The 19,188-nt window shown below is 41.7% G+C and overlaps 2 protein-coding genes across 4 annotated transcripts in view; one reads left to right on the forward strand and one right to left on the reverse strand.

The window, feature by feature from the left end:
* LOC106604359 (bifunctional epoxide hydrolase 2) overlaps positions 1–11,229 on the forward strand; it is a 39,285-nt gene extending 28,056 nt beyond the window's left edge. The window contains exons 18-20 of one of the 3 annotated variants that reach the window (XR_006762943.1): positions 1,140–1,198; positions 8,497–8,649; positions 10,703–11,229. Coding sequence is in view for 2 of the 3 variants with exons in the window: in XM_045711298.1 (XP_045567254.1) it covers positions 1,140–1,198; positions 8,497–8,581 (144 nt within the window). In the remaining variant the exon portion in view is untranslated. Of the gene's footprint in view, positions 1–1,139; positions 1,199–8,496 lie in introns of all 3 variants that reach the window. The other 2 variants (XM_045711298.1, XM_045711372.1) reach the window with 2 other exon arrangements.
* A 233-nt stretch (positions 11,230–11,462) lies between these two features.
* On the reverse strand, positions 11,463–18,989 carry plaat1l (phospholipase A and acyltransferase 1-like). The gene is made up of 5 exons (XM_045711423.1): positions 18,894–18,989; positions 14,913–15,042; positions 13,861–13,949; positions 13,523–13,687; positions 11,463–13,336 (listed from the first exon to the last, which is right to left on the reverse strand). The coding sequence occupies exons 1-5, from the start codon at positions 18,900–18,902 to the stop codon at positions 13,271–13,273; spliced, it is 459 nt and encodes a 152-aa protein (XP_045567379.1). The 5' UTR covers positions 18,903–18,989; the 3' UTR covers positions 11,463–13,270.
* Positions 18,990–19,188: the final 199 nt, after the last annotated feature.

Here is a 19,188-nt window from a genome sequence, read left to right on the forward strand (position 1 = left end):
GGAGATCATAGGTTAGGAGATCATAGGTTAGGAGATCATATGTTAGGAGATCATAGGTTAGGAGATCATATGTTAGGAGATCATAGGTTAGGAGATCATAGGTTAGGAGATCATAGGTTAGGAGATCATAGGTTAGGAGATCATATGTTAGGAGATCATATGTTAGGAGATCATATGTTAGGAGATCATAGGTTAGGAGATCATATGTTAGGAGATCATATGTTAGGAGATCATAGGTTAGGAGATCATAGGTTAGGAGATCATATGTTAGGAGATCATAGGTTAGGAGATCATAGGTTAGGAGATCATATGTTAGGAGATCATATGTTAGGAGATCATAGGTTAGGAGATCATAGGTTAGGAGATCATAGGTTAGGAGATCATATGTTAGGAGATCATATGTTAGGAGATCATATGTTAGGAGATCATATGTTAGGAGATCATCGCTGAATGGTTTTGCACCTGTTGTATCTTGTGAAGGCGAGAAATAAACTTTGATTTGACACACGTATACTCACACGTACACACACACAGAGACAGACAGACACACAGACAGACAGACAAACAGACAGACAGACAGACAGACAGACAGACAGACAGACAGACAGACAGACGCAACATAAACACAGACAGACAGACAGACAGACAGACAGACAGACAGACAGACAGACAGACAGACAGACAGACAGACAGACAGACAGACAGACGCAACACATACACATAAACACAGACAGACAGACAGACAGACAGACAGACAGACAGACAGACAGACAGACAGACAGACAGACAGACAGACAGACAGACGCAACATAAACACAGACAGACAGACAGACAGACAGACAGACAGACAGACAGACAGACAGACAGACAGACACATACACATAAACACAGACAGACAGACAGACAGACAGACAGACAGACAGACAGACAGACAGACAGACAGACGCAACACACACACATAAACACAGACAGACAGACAGACAGACAGACAGACAGACAGACAGACAGACAGACAGACAGACAGACAGACAGACGCAACACACACACATACACATAAACACACACGCACACATACACACTGTAGGCAGACACATTTGTGTGTGTTATATACGTAAATGTGTCAGGTCTGTGTGTTTCAGATCCCCAACCTAACCAGAGGACACATTGAGGAGTGTGGACACTGGACCCAGATGGAAAGGTGGGCCACAGTTTGTTTGCGAGTGTGTTTGTCCTTGCCCTTGCGTGTGTGTGAGAGTTCATAGTGTCAACCTTTTAACCATCTGTCCTTGTTGACCTCAGTAACCCCCCCCACACACACACACACACACACACACAAACACTAGTGCTGAACTATTACTAAACAACTGATTGATCGACATCGGTTCAATTACTTGAATTCTATTTACAGTGCCTTCAGAAAGTATTCCCCTTGACTTAATTCACATTTTGTTGTGTTACAGCCTGAATTCAAAATGGATCAAATCTTTTTTTTCTCACCCATCTATACACAATACCCCATAAATGACAAAGTAATGTTTTTAGAAATGTTCGCAAATTTATTTATTTATCAAATTCAGAAATATCTCATTTACTTCAGTATTCACACCCCTGAGTCAATACTTTGTAGAAGCACCTTTGGCGGTGATTACAGCTTTACAGTCTTGGGTATGTCTGTATCAGCTTTACAGTCTTGGGTATGTCTGTATCAGTTTTACAGTCTTGGGTATGCCTGTATCAGCTTTACAGTCTTGGGTATGTCTGTATCAGCTTTACAGTCTTGGGTATGCCTGTATCAGCTTTACAGTCTTGGGTATGTCTGGATCAGCTTTACAGTCTTGGGTATGTCTGTATCAGCTTTACAGTCTTGGGTATGTCTGGATCAGCTTTACAGTCTTGGGTATGTCTGTATCAGCTTGGAGTCGTCTTGGGTATGTCTGGATCAGCTATACAGTCTTGGGTATGTCTGGATCAGCTTTACAGTCTTGGGTATGTCTGGATCAGCTATACAGTCTTGGGTATGTCTGGATCAGCTATACAGTCTTGGGTATGTCTGGATCAGCTATACAGTCTTGGGTATGCCTGTATCAGCTTTACAGTCTTGGGTATGTCTGGATCAGCTTTACAGTCTTGTGTATGTCTGTATCAGCTTTACAGTCTTGGGTATGTCTGTATCAGCCTTACAGTCTTGGGTATGTCTGTATCAGCTTTACAGTCTTGGGTATGTCTGGATCAGCTTTACAGTCTTGGGTATGTCTGTATCAGCTTGGAGTCGTCTTGGGTATGTCTGGATCAGCTATACAGTCTTGGGTATGTCTGGATCAGCTTTACAGTCTTGGGTATGTCTGGATCAGCTATACAGTCTTGGGTATGTCTGGATCAGCTATACAGTCTTGGGTATGTCTGGATCAGCTATACAGTCTTGGGTATGCCTGTATCAGCTTTACAGTCTTGGGTATGTCTGGATCAGCTTTACAGTCTTGGGTATGTCTGTATCAGCCTTACAGTCTTGGGTATGTCTGTATCAGCTTTACAGTCTTGGGTATGCCTGTATCAGCTTTACAGTCTTGGGTATGCCTGTATCAGCTTTACAGTCTTGGGTATGTCTGTATCAGCTTTGAGTCGTCTTGGGTATGTCTGGATCAGCTATACAGTCTTGGGTATGTCTGGATCAGCTATACAGTCTTGGGTATGTCTGGATCAGTTATACAGTCTTGGGTATGTCTGGATCAGCTATACATTCTTGGGTATGTCTGTATCAGCTATACAGTCTTGGGTATGTCTGGATCAGCTTTACAGTCTTGGGTATGTCTGGATCAGCCTTACAGTCTTGGGTATGCCTGAATCAACTTTACAGTCTTGGGTATGCCTGTATCAGCTTTACAGTCTTGGGTATGCCTGTATCAGCTTTACAGTCTTGGGTATGCCTGTATCAGCTTTACAGTCTTGGGTATGCCTGTATCAGCTTTACATTTTGGGTATGTCTGTATCAGCTTTGAGTCGTCTTGGGTATGTCTGGATCAGCTTTGCACATCTGGATTTGGAGATTTTCTCCCATTCTTCCTTGCAGAATTTGTCAAGCTCTATTGAGTTAGATGGGGAGCGGCATTGACCATCAATCTTCAGGTTTTTCCACAGATTTTCAATGGGATTCTATTCTTCACTCAAGGACTTTCCCATTCTTCTTCTGAAGCTGTTCTAGCATTGCTTTGGCTGTATGCTTGGAGTCATTGTCCTGTTGGAATGTACATTTTCATCAAGGATTTGCCTGTATTTGTCTCCATTCATTGCTCCCTCTATCCTTGCCAGTCTCCCAGTCCCTGCCACTGAAAAGCATCCCCATAGCATGATGCTGCCACCGCCTTGCTTCACGGTTGGGATTGTGTTAGACATGTGATGAGCTGTGCCTTGTTTACTCCAGACATACAGTAGGTCTTTGCATTCAGGCGAAAGAGTAACATTTTTATCTCATCTGACCACATCATCTTTTGCCTTATGCTCTCAGAGTTTTTCACATACCTTTTAACAAACTCCAGGCGTGCTGTCATGTGCCTTTTTCTCAGGGGTGGTTTCCGTCTGGCCACTCTCCCATAAATCCCAGATTGGTGAAGTGCTGTAGATAGACTGTTGTCCTTCTGGCAGGTTCTCCCAGCTCAACCAAGGAACTCTGTAGTTCTGTCAGAGTGGTCATTGGGTTCTTGGTCACCTCCCTGACCAAGGTTCTTCTTGCCCGGTTGCTCAGTTTGGTCAGACAGCCAGCTCTAGGAGGTAGTTACATATTTTTTCACTTTCCCAATGATGGAGACCACTGCGCTCTTGGAAACTTTCAACACTCTAGAAATTGTTTTCTACCCTTCCTTGGTCCTATCCATGTACAGTACCAGTCAAAAGTTTGGACACTCATACTAATTCCAGGGTTTTTCCACATTGTCGAATAATAGTGAAGACATCAAAATTATGAAATAACACATGGAGTTATGTAGTAACCAACAAAGTTATATTTCAGATTCTTCAAAGTAGCCACCCTTTGACTGACCTTCATGTCTTAAAGTAATGATGGACTGTCATTTCTCTTTGCTTATTTGAGCTGTTCTTGCCATAATATGGACTTGGTCTTTTACCAAATAGGGCTATCTTCTGTATACCACTCCTACCTTGTCACAACACAACTGATTGGCTCAAATGCATAAAGAAGGAAAGAAATTCCACAAATGAACTTTTTAACAAGTGTGGTGGAATTATTGTAATCAAAACGAGAGACTTTAGATTTCTTCAAATCAATCAAACTGTATTAATTAATTACTGCAGTAATGGAGCTGGTCGGTAATCACCCCTGGAGGTGATCACTGATAACTCAATATAGCTGGTCGGTAATCAGCCCTGGAGGTGATCACTGAGAACTCAACCAGCTGGTCGGTAACCACCCCTGGAGGTGATCACTGAGAACTCAACCAGCTGGTCGGTAATCAGCCCTGGAGGTGATCACTGAGAACTCAACCAGCTGGTCGGTAATCAGCCCTGGAGGTGATCACTGAGAACTCAACCAGCTGGTCGGTAATCACCCCTAGAGGTGATCACTGAGAACTCAACCAGCTGGTCGGTAATCACCCCTGGAGGTGATCACTGAGAACTCAACCAGCTGGTCGGTAACCACCCCTGGAGGTGATCACTGAGAACTCAACCAGCTGGTCGGTAATCACCCCTGGAGGTGATCACTGAGAACTCAACCAGCTGGTCGGTAATCACCCCTGGAGGTGATCACTGAGAACTCAACCAGCTGGTCGGTAATCACCCCTAGAGGTGATCACTGAGAACTCAACCAGCTGGTCGGTAATCACCCCTGGAGGTGATCACTGAGAACTCAACCAGCTGGTCGGTAACCACCCCTGGAGGTGATCACTGACAACTCAACCAGCTGGTCGGTAATCAGCCCTGGAGGTGATCACTGAGAACTCAACCAGCTGGTCGGTAATCAGCCCTGGAGGTGATCACTGAGAACTCAACCAGCTGGTCGGTAATCACCCCTGGAGGTAATCACTGAGAACTCAACCAGCTGGTTGGTAATCACCCCTGGAGGTGATCACTGAGAACTCAACCAGCTGGTCGGTAACCACCCCTGGAGGTGATCACTGAGAACTCAACCAGCTGGTCGGTAATCACCCCTGGAGGTGATCACTGAGAACTCAACCAGCTGGTCGGTAATCACCCCTGGAGGTGATCACTGAGAACTCAACCAGCTGGTCGGTAATCAGCCCTGGAGGTGATCACTGAGAACTCAACCAGCTGGTCGGTAATCACCCCTAGAGGTGATCACTGAGAACTCAACCAGCTGGTCGGTAATCACCCCTGGAGGTGATCACTGAGAACTCAACCAGCTGGTCGGTAATCACCCCTGGAGGTGATCACTGAGAACTCAACCAGCTGGTCGGTAACCACCCCTGGAGGTGATCACTGAGAACTCAACCAGCTGGTCGGTAACCACCCCTGGAGGTGATCACTGAGAACTCAACCAGCTGATTTGAGCCGCAGCATTTTATAGCAAAGTCCATCCTGCTTCAGTTTACATGACACACAACAGATGTATGGAATGGGTCACAAGGTTAAGATTAGTATGAAAGATACTTATAATTCACAGCAGACAGTATCTGCTGTAAAAACAGTTTTCATTGTATAGAGACCAGTGTCTGGCCTCCCCCAACTCCATACTGGAGCCATGTCTTCCTGGTACCGTATAGAACAGAAACATTAACTCGTGCTCCGGAATGCGGAGATGAAATGTGGAATCCCCAGAGACCTTGTAAATCTTCTGTCAGTGTTATCTCCCAGAGGCCCACTTTCAGTTCACACAGACACAATAGAGAGTTATAAGAACCCTATATTATGTTGCATAACACAACCATTTGATGCAATAAAAGTATTATAACATAGGCTTATAATTTCCACCATACAAAGCACACCTGTTAATTGAAATGCATTCCAGATGACTACCTCATGAAGCTGGTTGAGAGAATGCCAAGAGTGTGCAAAGCTGTCAAGGCGAAGGGCGGCTACTTTTGGTTACTTCATGATTTCATATATGTTATTTCATAGTTTTGATGTCTTCACTATTATTCTACAATTTAGAAAATAGTAAAAAATAAAGAAAAACCCTTAAATGAATAGGTGTGTCCAAACTTTTGACTGGTACTGTATGTAAATGAGATATTTCTGTATTTCATTCTCAATAAATGTGAAAAGTTTTCTAAAAACATGTTTTCACTTTGTGATTATGAGCTACTGTCTGTAGAAGGGTGATAAAAAAAATCCATTGAATCCACTTTGAATTCAAATGGTAACTTTACAAGTAAAGTTGTGGGGCTAGCTAAAGCTCTTTAAACATTTGTTTGTTATAGTGAAAGAAGTGTAAAAAATGTGGTTGAGGTATGTAACAGACCAGGACCAGAGCTACAGTAGTCAGGCTGTAACTCAACGAATTGTGGAATAAGTCAAGGGGTATGAGTATTTTCTGAAGGTACTATGCGTTATCTACTTTGAAGAACTAGTTAAAATGGTTTTGTCAGCCAGCTAGCTACTAGCCTAGTTCAATATGATTACTCGTGGACTCGTGGCGATGGTTGGCTGGCTGCTACTGCCTGAGAAGATATGAGATTACTTTATTAAGGAATTAAAAAAGAAGAAAGTAATCAAATTAAAACGAAGTAGTGCAATAATATACACAACTGAAATATTTTATGAAAGTAAAGTAAAGTCATGTGAATAAATTATGTTTAATAAGTGATAAGCAGTAATGGGCATTCACTAACATCATGTGTTGTTATAGCAACCCAGTGTGATGGATGAAGGCAGGTGATGGCTGAGGGAAATTAAAAAATATCTCAAGTACTTTAAAATGATCAAATTATTTCATAATGCATTAATTCATGTTTTTAATCGAAAACTGTGATTCTTTTTTATAACTGAAACCAAACCGACCTCAAAAAGCACTAATCGCTCAGCACTAATACAAACACACAGACACACACACACACACACACACAGTCTTGTACAACTAACCTTGTGGGGACACACAATTCAGTCCCATTCAAAATCCTATTTTCCCTAAACATTAACCCTAACCCGTACCCTTACTCTAAGCCTAAACCTAACCTGAAAACCGGGCATTATTTTTTTTGAAAATTATATTTAACCTTTATTTAACTAGGCAAGTCAGTTAAGAACAGATTCTTATTTACAGTATTGGCCTACACTGGCCAAACCCGGACGACGCTGGGCCAATTGTGCGCCGTCCTATGGGACTCCCAATCACGGCCGGTTGTGATACAGCCTGGAATCAAACCGGGGTGTCTGTAGTGACGCCTCAAGCACTGAGATGCAGTGCCTTAAACCGCTGCGCCACTCGGGAGCTTTAACCCTAAACCTAATTCTAACCCTGACACGAATTCTAATCTTAACCCTAAACCTAATTCTAACCCTGACACTAATTCTAATCTTAACCCTAAACCACCTAGAAATAGCATTTAACTTTGTTGAGACTAACGGGTAGCCTAGCGGTTAAGAGCGAAAGTTTGCTTGTTTGAATCCCAGAAGCGTCAAAGTGGAAGGCAGTAAAGCCCCCAACAACAAATACTCCCCGGATGTCGATTAAGGAAGCCCCCTGCCCCTCTCTGATTGAGGGGTTGGGTTGAATGCGGAAGACACATTTCGGTTGAATGCATTCAGTTGTACAACTGACTAGGTATCCCCCTTTCCCTTCCTGAAAGGTCGCTGGTTTGAATCTCCGACTAGGTGAAAATGATGTCGATGTGCCTTGAGCAAGGCACTTAACACTAATTGCTCCTGTAAGTCACTCTGGATAAGAGTGACTGCTAAATGACTGTAATGTCAAATGTTAGGGTTAATTTTTTTAATCCGATTTTATGACCGTTGCTGTGTCAGTTAGTGACCACTATGCATAGCTGCTTCCAGAAAAACGTTAACTTCCCATAGTCACCTGGGCCCAGTTTTTCAAAAGTTATCTATCCACATTTCTAGTATTGGATAGGATTTACATGCATAGAAATATAATGAATAGAATGGGCGGTCGCCACTGAAGTCAATAATTCGTTCCATTTTATTTATTCTACTTCTTTGCATTTAATCCTACCTGATAGGTGAAATCCAGATAGATAACTTTTTTAGAAACTGGGTACAGAATGTCAAGTATACTCACATCTGACCCCTGATTTAAAGCCCTGCTGAGGATGGACGGGGTCAAATAGGGGTTAAAAATTAAGGGGTCACAACTGCTGCTCTGCATGTTAAAGCTGTGTCTAAAGCAGTTGGTCCTTTTTGTGGTATAAACCGTGTGTATTAGCAAAGATATTTGTGTATATTGGCAGATAGATTAGGCACACCTTGGGTGTTTATATTGTGTGTGTGTGTGTGTGTGTGTGTGTGTGTGTGTGTGTGTGTGTGTGTGTGTGTGTGTGTGTGTGTGTGTGTGTGTGTGTGTTTTTTCAGGCCATCTGAGCTGAACACCATTCTGATCTCATGGCTGAAGGACACTCACAGCAACACTGGGGTTGCCGTGACACCCAAGCTGTGATCAGTTACCATGACTGGCCACTCCTCGGAGCCTGGTTCCTCTCTAGGTTTCTTCCTAGGTTCCTGCAGGTTGACATTTATTTGTCCTGGAGGCAGAGCTGAGCCATTTGCACTAGATGGGCCAGCTGCAAAGTCAAAATTGTATATATATATATATATATAACAAATTTGTGGACACAATTTAAGAGAAATGCACTTTTTTTGCGTAGGGAACATTTCTGAGATCTTTTATTTAAGCTCATGAAACATGGGACCAACACTTCATATTTTCGTTCAGTATATAATTGAAAGTTGAGCATAAGGTTAACAGTGTGCTTAAGGTTATTTTCTATAACTTTGTGACTGTGCCAGCTAGTGACCACCCTGCAGAGCTGCCTCCAGAACACGAGTCATCCCAATAAATGCTAACTTTCCTTCTAGGGAGTTTTTTTTAAACTATGCTTCTGCTTCAACATTGCTTGCTCTCTGGGGGGTTTTAGACTGGGCATCTGTAAAGCACTTGGTGACAACTGCTGATGTAAACATGGCTTTATAAATTACATTTGATTGATTGATTAACAATTTATTCCCCTTTAAGTGTACTACTTTTGAAAATGCACTTTCTAGTGCACTAGGAAATAGGCTGAGCATTTATAATGATTGGTTATTATTACACAAGACGCTTGACTCTTCTGAAGAGATACATCCGCAGTGGGCAAAAAAGCTGTAACCACAACACTTCTAGCACGAGGTCTCAAAACTTCCCCTTTAAATGAGACATTTCATGAGAAAGTTTCGATTTAATATATGCAGATAAAAACAGTGTGATAATGTTGTTTATATCTTTGCAGTTGTGAGCAGCAATATTCCATTCTCATTTTGCAAAAAAAAAAAATGTATCCCCTCGAAAACCCTGAGCTAAAGTATGGTGTAATTGGTCAGGTGCTTGATTAAGTTCTGGGTCCATACATGTTAGGAGAAGATATGAAGAGATGCTAGAACCAGATCTAGGAGCTCCACCCTCTCTCTTTTGAAGTTAAGGACAAATGTGGTCCCGTGTGGCTCAGTTGGTAGAGCATGGTGTTCGCAACACCAGGGTTGTGGGTTTGATTCCCACGGGGAACCAGTACGGGGTAAAAAAAAATGTATGAAATGTATGCATTCACTACTGTAAGTTGCTCTGGATAAGAGCGTCAGCTAAATGACTTAAATGTAAATGCCCCCCCTTCCAAAATTCAAAAGATAGTAAAACCTGTGAAATCGTGGTTTGTCTAAATAACCATTGATGAAAAAAAAAAAAAACACCGGATCTATTGCTGGTCGTTAGCGATCGGGGCCCCTTAGTATAAAGACAGATCAATGGTAGCGTTTACGTTTACAGAGTCTGTCCACCAGAAATGTTGCAACAATCGATGCATCCCGTCTATTTGATATGTTGTGGTTAGGCTACTTTGTGGACTGGCTGTCTGAGTTTATTTTATCCACACTGGCAGGGATATAATTTAACCAATAAGGCCCGAGGAGGTGTGGTATATGGCCAATATATCACGGCTAAGGGCTGTTCTTAAGCACTACGCATCGCGGAGTGCCTGGACACAGCCCTTTAGCCGTGGTATATTGGCCATATATCACAATCCCCCCGAGGTGCCTTATTGCTGTTATAAACTGGTTACCAATGTAATTAGAGCAGTAAAAAAAATAATGTTTTGTCATACCCATGGTACACCGTCTGATATTCCACGGCTGTCGGACAATCAGCATTCATGGCTCGAACCACCCAGTTTATATTAGTTATTATTAGCTTTACTTCTATCATAACTTAACTATTAATATGCCTACTAGCTAACGACTATAATGTTATTATTATTCAACAATTATAATTTGAGGTGTTATGTAGACTGTGTGTCCTACTGTTGATTGAAAGCCCTGTTTTAATGGTATTTTCCTGCACTGGGCTTCATACTATTAAACTGGCTGTGAGAAAGGTTGAGGGCTAGGTGAGACGGGAGGAGATTAGTGGGTGATGATTTGGACAACGTCACACTGGCTCTGTAACCCAGCGACACTCACCCACTCTCTGTCACTGAAGTCTCTCTCTTTCTGTTTCTCTATCGCTCTCTCTCTCTCTCTCTCTCTCTCTCAGCCACAGAGCATGACCCCGCCCCTAACCAGACGTTATAAGGACAGACCAACTGATTAGCATATTCCTATTTACACCATTAGTATATTCATAGTCCACAGAATAGTCTTCAAGACTGAGCAGCTGTGGGTGAGACAGGACACTCTCTGTCTTCAAGACTGAGCAGCTGTGGGTCTGACAGGTCACTCTCTGTCAGGTTACCTGACACAAACCAGTAGGCGATGGTGTTAGGACTTATTGATGACTGTGACTGTGGATCAATACCACCAATGTTTCTAGACCCACTGGGACCACTGATGCACAGAGAGGAGGGACCGCGTGGGTACCAGAGGGTCAAGAGACAAAAGCCCATTTTGATCCAATGACTTTTTCTATTTATGCTTCAGGACATGTTATTACAGATGGTCTTATCAAACAGCTTTCCTCCACGATGCTATACACACATTCATAACACACGTTCATATTAACACAAGGAGAAAGGGCTTTGAAGATGCAATGATATTTGTAAATAAATACTTTCCTTTATTGTGCCACGTCTTTTCATTCCCCAGAACACAAACACAACAGATTTATACTTTCTCCATTGTTTCATCCCCCACATCACAATAACAACAATATGAGATGGAATGCAATTATTTCTGGAATGCAATTATTTCACACTCATCCCTTAAACTGAAGACATAAACCCCATACTCAACCCCTGCCTCTTTCTCCCTCTTTCTCTCTCTTTCTCTCTCTTTCTCTGACACACAGACACAGAGGAAACAGGGAAATCATTTTACTTTATTTAAATCAAATTTTATTTGTCACATGCGCCGAATACAACAGGTGAAGATCTTACCGTGAAATACTGACTTACGAGGCCTCAACCAACAATGCCGTTTTATATAATCTAGATAATGTTCACCCTGAACGTAAAAACTAAAATGAAAAGATAACATGACCCTATATCAGCAGACTGGGCTGGAGTTATTATACACTACACTGGAGTTAGTATACACTACACTGGAGTTGTACACTACACTGGAGTTATACACTACACTGGAGTTATTATACACTACACTGGAGTTGTACACTACACTGGAGTTATTACACTACACTGGAGTTATTATACACTACACTGGTGTTGTACACTACACTGGAGTTGTACACTACACTGGAGTTATTATACACTACACTGGAGTTATACACTACACTGGAGTTATACACTACACTGGAGTTAGTATACACTACACTGGAGTTATACACTACACTGGAGTTGTACACTACACAAGTTATTATACACTACACTGGAGTTGTACACTACACGAGTTATTTCACTACACTGGAGTTATTATACACTACACTGGAGTTGTACACTACACTGGAGTTATTATACACTACACTGGAGTTGTATACACTACACTGGAGTTATTATACACTACACTGGAGTTGTACACTACACTGGAGTTGTACACTACACTGGAGTTATATCACTACACTGGAGTTATTATACACTACACTGGAGTTGTAGACAACACTGGAGTTATACACTACACTGGAGTTGTACACTACACTGGAGTTATTATACACTACACTGGAGTGATTATACACTACACTGGAGTTGTTGACAACACTGGAGTTATACACTACACTGGAGTTGTACACTACACTGGAGTTATTATACACTACACTGGAGTTATACACTACACTGGAGTTATTATACACTACACTGGAGTTATACACTACACTGGAGTTATTATACACTACACTGGAGTTATATCACTACACTGGAGTTATTATACACTACACTGGAGTTATTATACACTACACTGGAGTGATTATACACTACACTGGAGTTGTAGACAACACTGGAGTTATACACTACACTGGAGTTGTACACTACACTGGAGTTATTATACACTACACTGGAGTTATACACTACACTGGAGTTATTATACACTACACTGGAGTTATACACTACACTGGAGTTATTATACACTACACTGGAGTTGTACACTACACTGGAGTTATACACTACACTGGAGTTATTATACACTACACTGGAGTTATACACTACACTGGAGTTGTACACTACACTGGAGTTGTACACTACACTGGAGTTATTATACACTACACTGGAGTTGTACACTACACTGGAGTTGTACACTACACTGGAGTTGTACACTACACTGGAGTTATTATACACTACACTGGAGTTGTACACTACACTGGAGTTGTTATACACTACACTGGAGTTATTATACACTACACTGGAGTTATATACTATTTTAACTATACATTCCAATCTGCTAGGATTCTCCTTGTTGTTCCTCATTAGCAGGAATCCGTAGGCTGATCCACACCATCCTCACCGCAGTGTAGCGAAACAGAAAGTAAGCTGGCCAGACTTCAGGATGTTTCCCTCCGCTGGTGAGGAATAGAACGACAGGTGATTCTCCCTCAAGGATTTAAAATTAATGTACTGGTGTAAGAAAGATGGTGGCCCAGCATGAGGTCCAGGGAGAGGGGGGAGAAGGGGGTTCAGACGGTAGGCAGAGTTCTAGAACACAGCCGCTGTTGTAGTCATTGTTACAACTTCCTCTTCTTAAACAGCTCCTTCCAGGTAGGCAGGATCTGGATGTAAACCTTCTCAATCTGTAACCAATCACAACAGACCTTTTCAATCTGTAACCAATCACAAAAGACCTTTTCAATCTGTAACCAATCACTAAATACCTTTTCAATCTGCAACCAATCACAACAGACCTTTTCAATCTACAACCAACCACATTGTTGCACATCGTACCACCATCAAAGACTCTCACCACCCCTACCCCTTACCTGTGTAGACTTCTTGAGTCCGTATCTGAAGAGCGTGGCCTGGTGTTCAGAGTTATGGAACAAGATGTCGAAGGTGACATCCTTACCCATCATATCGTCTATAGCAGGCTTCACCACAGAGTAGAAGTCCCTGGGAGGATGGACCTCATCCAGCATGTTCCTTACCTACACATGGTAAGAGGAGCTATGACCTCACATACACATGGTAAGAGGAGCTATGACCTCACATACACATGGTAAGAGGAGCTATGATCTCACCTATACACATGGTAAGAGGAGATATTACCACACACACAATCTAGAATAATCTAAATATTGACCATATCTGAGTGTGTTACCTTGTATCGTCGTCCCACCACCTCCACTGGGTCCAGTTTGACCTCTGACCTCAGGGCTCGACCAAAAAGCAGGAGCTTCGTCTCCGAGTCTACACACACACGCAGTCAGTCAGTCAGTACAGCATTGCGTGTGTGTGTGTGTGTGTGTGTGTGTGTGTGTGTGTGTGTGTGTGTGTGTGTGTGTGTGTGTGTGTGTGTGTGTGTGTGTGTGTGTGTGTGTGTGTGTGTGTGTGTGTGTGTGTGTGTGTGTGTGTGTGTGTGTGTGTGTGTGTGTGTGTGTGTGTGTGTGGACGTGTGTGTGTGTGTGTGTGTGGACGTGTTTAACTATACTTGTGTGGACCAGAAGTCCCCCCAAGAATAGTAAACAAACAAAAATGTGACCAACTGGAGACATTTTGTTAATCCCCCACAAGGTCAAATGCAATTTCTAGGGGGTTTAGGGTTAGAATTAGTGTTAGGGTTAGGAGCTAGGGGTTAGGGGTTAGGAGCTAGGGGTTAGGAGCTAGGGTTAGGGGTTAGGAGCTAGGGTTAGGGGTTAGGAGCTAGGGTTAGGGGTTAGGAGCTAGGGTTAGGAGCTAGGGGTTGGGGTTAGGAGCTAGGGTTAGGGGTTAGGAGCTAGGGGTTAGGAGCTAGGGGATAGGGGTTAGGAGCTAGGGGTTAGGGGTTAGGAGCTAGGGGTTAGGAGCTAGGGTTAGGGGTTAGGAGCTAGGGTTAGGGGTTAGGAGCTAGGGGTTAGGAGCTAGGGGTTAGGGGTTAGGAGCTAGGGTTAGGGGTTAGGAGCTAGGGTTGGGGTTAGGAGCTAGGGGTTAGGGGTTAGGAGCTAGGGTTAGGAGCTAGGAGCTAGGGGTTAGGAGCTAGGGTTAGGGGTTAGGAGCTAGGGGTTAGGGGTTAGGAGCTAGGGTTAGGGGAAAATAGGAATTTTAATTGGACTGAATTCTATGTCCCCACAAGGTTAGCTGTACAAGACTGTGTGTGTGTGTGTGTGTGTGTGTGTGTGTGTGTGTGTGTGTGTGTGTGTGTGTGTGTGTGTATATATATATAGACACACAGACCTCTGCAGGTGAGATGTGCTACGTAGGGCACTCCATCTCTCTCTCCGTAGTAAATTCCGAAATGTGAAAAGTATTTATTCCGAGGAAACTCCAGGATGTCTCCTGGGAACGGCTTTGGATGAGAACTCCCCTACAAGGCAGAGAGAGAGACTGAGATGCAGTCACTCTCACTCACTCACTCACTCACTCACTCACTCACTCACTCACTCACTCACTCACTCACTCACTCACTCACTCACTCACTCACTCACACTCTTACATACATACGCACGCACCCCCCCGACCCCAAACTCAGAACCAACCCCCCGCTACAGTTGTTATGTTAGTAAATACTAGCTAGACCCCAAACTCAGAACCAACCCCCGCTACAGTTGTTATGTTAGTAAATGCTAGCTAGACCCCAAACTCAGAACCAACCCCCCGCTACAGTTGTTCTGTTGTTAGTAAATACTAGCTAGACCCCAAACTCAGAACCAACCCCCCGCTACAGTTGTTATGTTGTTAGTAAATACTAGCTAGACCCCAAACTCAGAACCAACCCCCCGCTACAGTTGTTATGTTGTTAGTAAATGCTAGCTAGACCCCAAACTCAGAACCAACCCCCCGCTACAGTTGTTATGTTGTTAGTAAATGCTAGCTAGACCCCAAACTCAGAACCAACCCCCCGCTACAGTTGTTATGTTGTTAGTAAATGCAAGCTAGACCCCAAACTCAGAACCAACCCCCCGCTACAGTTGTTATGTTGTTAGTAAATGCTAGCTGCTAGTTCTACAGATTGGTATTTCCTCTAAACTGAAGTCATTACAGAATCAGAGTCTAACGTTCATGAAAAAAAACTATAGAATAATGTCGGATCACATAACAATCCTAACACAATAACAGTATACCATCTAATCACATGATACGATGAAGTATCCTACCAGGTACAGTAATGATATGAAGTATCCTACCAGGTACAGTAATGATATGAAGTATCCTACCAGGTACAGTAATGATATGAAGTATCCGACCAGGTACAGTAATGATCTGATGAAGTATCCTACCAGGTACAGTAATGATATGAAGTATCCTACCAGGTACAGTAATGATATGATGAATTATTCTACCAGGTACAGTAATTATATGAAGTATGCTACCAGGTACAGTAATGATATGAAGTATCCTACCATGTACAGTAATGATATGAAGTATCCTACCAGGTACAGAAATGATATGAAGTATCCTACCATGTACAGTAATGATATGAAGTATCCTACCAGGTACAGAAATGATATGAAGTATCCTACCAGGTACAGTAACATAGTATCCCAGGTACAGTAATGATCTGATGAAGTATCCTACCAGGTACAGTAATGATATGAAGTATCCTACCAGGTACAGTAATGATATGAAGTATCCTACCAGGTACAGTAATGATATGAAGTATCCTACCAGGTACAGTAATGATCTGATGAAGTATCCTACCAGGTACAGTAATGATATGAAGTATCCTACCAGGTACAGTAATGATATGATGAATTATTCTACCAGGTACAGTAATTATATGAAGTATGCTACCAGGTACAGTAATGATATGAAGTATCCTACCATGTACAGTAATGATATGAAGTATCCTACCAGGTACAGAAATGATATGAAGTATCTTACCATGTACAGTAATGATATGAATTATCCTACCAGGTACAGAAATGATATGAAGTATCCTACCAGGTACAGTAATGATATGAAGTATCCTACCAGGTACAGTAATGATCTGATGAAGTATCCTACCAGGTACAGTAATGATATGAAGTATCCTACCAGGTACAGTAATGATATGAAGTATCCTACCAGGTACAGTAATGATATGAAGTATCCTACCAGGTACAGTAATGATATGAAGTATCCTACCAGGTACAGTAATGATATGAAGTATCCTACCAGGTACAGTAATGATCTGATGAAGTATCCTACCAGGTACAGTAATGATATGAAGTATCCTACCAGGTACAGTAATGATATGAAGTATCCTACCAGGTACAGTAATGATATGAAGTATCCGACCAGGTACAGTAATGATCTGATGAAGTATCCTACCAGGTACAGTAATGATATGAAGTATCCTACCAGGTACAGTAATGATATGAAGTATCCGACCAGGTACAGTAATGATCTGATGAAGTATCCTACCAGGTACAGTAATGATATGAAGTATCCTACCAGGTACAGTAATGATATGATGAATTATTCTACCAGGTACAGTAATTATATGAAGTATGCTACCAGGTACAGTAATGATATGAAGTATCCTACCATGTACAGTAATGATATGAAGTATCCTACCAGGTACAGAAATGATATGAAGTATCCTACCATGTACAGTAATGATATGAAGTATCCTACCAGGTACAGAAATGATATGAAGTATCCTACCAGGTACAGTAATGATATGAAGTATCCTACCAGGTACAGTAATGATCTGATGAAGTATCCTACCAGGTACAGTAATGATATGAAGTATCCTACCAGGTACAGTAATGATATGAAGTATCCTACCAGGTACAGTAATGATATGAAGTATCCTACCAGGTACAGTAATGATATGATGAAGTATCCTACCAGGTACAGTAATGATATGAAGTATCCTACCAGGTACAGTAATGATATGAAGTATCCTACCAGGTACAGTAATGATATGAAGTATCCTACCAGGTACAGTAATGATCTGATGAAGTATCCTACCAGGTACAGTAATGATATGAAGTATCCTACCAGGTACAGTAATGATATGAAGTATCCTACCAGGTACAGTAATGATATGATGAATTATTCTACCAGGTACAGTAATTATATGAAGTATCCTACCAGGTACAGTAATGATATGAAGTATCCTACCATGTACAGTAATGATATGAAGTATCCTACCAGGTACAGAAATTATATGAAGTATCCTACCATGTACAGTAATGATATGAAGTATCCTACCAGGTACAGAAATGATATGAAGTATCCTACCAGGTACAGTAATGATATGAAGTATCCTACCAGGTACAGTAATGATCTGATGAAGTATCCTACCAGGTACAGTAATGATATGAAGTATCCTACCAGGTACAGTAATGATCTGATGAAGTATCCTACCAGGTACAGTAATGATATGAAGTATCCTACCAGGTACAGTAATGATATGAAGTATCCTACCAGGTACAGTAATGATATGATGAATTATTCTACCAGGTACAGTAATTATATGAAGTATCCTACCAGGTACAGAAATGATATGAAGTATCCTACCATGTACAGTAATAATATGAAGTATCCTACTAGGTACAGTAATGATATGATGAAGTATCCTACCTGGTACAGTAATGATATGAAGTATCCTACCAGGTACAGTAATGATATGATGAAGTATCCTACCAGGTACAGTAATGATATGAAGTATCCTACCAGGTACAGTAATGATATGATAAAGTATCCTACCAGGTACAGTAATGATATGAAGTATCCTACCAGGTACAGTAATGATATGAAGTATCCTACCAGGTACAGTAATGATATGAAGTATCCTACCAGGTACAGTAATGATATGAAGTATCCTACCAGGTACAGTAATGATCTGATGAAGTATCCTACCAGGTACAGTAATGATATGATGAAGTATCCTACCAGGTACAGTAATGATATGAAGTATCCTACCAGGTACAGTAATGATATGATAAAGTATCCTACCAGGTACAGTAATGATATGAAGTATCCTACCAGGTACAGTAATGATCTGATGAAGTATCCTACCAGGTACAGTAATGATATGATGAAGTATCCTACCAGGTACAGTAATGATATGAAGTATCCTACCAGGTACAGTAATGATATGATAAAGTATCCTACCAGGTACAGTAATGATATGATAAAGTATCCTACCATGTACAGTAATGATATAAAGTATCCTACCAGGTACAGTAATGATCTGAATATAATAACAGAAAAGTAGCATCGTACCAGGCCCATGGTGATAGCTGTGTTGGTTCTTCTGTGTGCTTTGAAAATCAGGTCACACACAAACAAAAGAGAGCATGTGGAGATGATCTGAGATAATGTTTTGCATAGGGGACCCTGATAATACGAGCCCCCACCGCAATAAATCTATTCTTCTTCATCAGGAAACACCTGTTGACGCACACCCTAAACTAGACAGAAATAACACATATTGAATCATGTAGTAACCAAAAAATGTGTGTTAAATAAATCAAAATAGATTTTATATTTGCGATTCTTCAAAGTAGCCACCATTTGC

This window comes from Salmo salar, chromosome ssa01, assembly GCF_905237065.1.
Source record: "Salmo salar chromosome ssa01, Ssal_v3.1, whole genome shotgun sequence".
In the NCBI taxonomy this organism is placed as follows: Eukaryota; Metazoa; Chordata; class Actinopteri; order Salmoniformes; family Salmonidae; genus Salmo; species Salmo salar.

Excerpts from the sequence above, each read along its gene's own strand:
- plaat1l (XM_045711423.1), bottom strand. Across the intron at positions 13,950-14,912 it reads AGCACATCTCACCTGCAGAG|ACTCGGAGACGAAGCTCCTG; the intron begins GTCTGTGTGTCT and ends GTGTGTGTGTAG. Across the intron at positions 13,337-13,522 it reads GACTCAAGAAGTCTACACAG|ATTGAGAAGGTTTACATCCA; the intron begins GTAAGGGGTAGG and ends GATTGGTTACAG.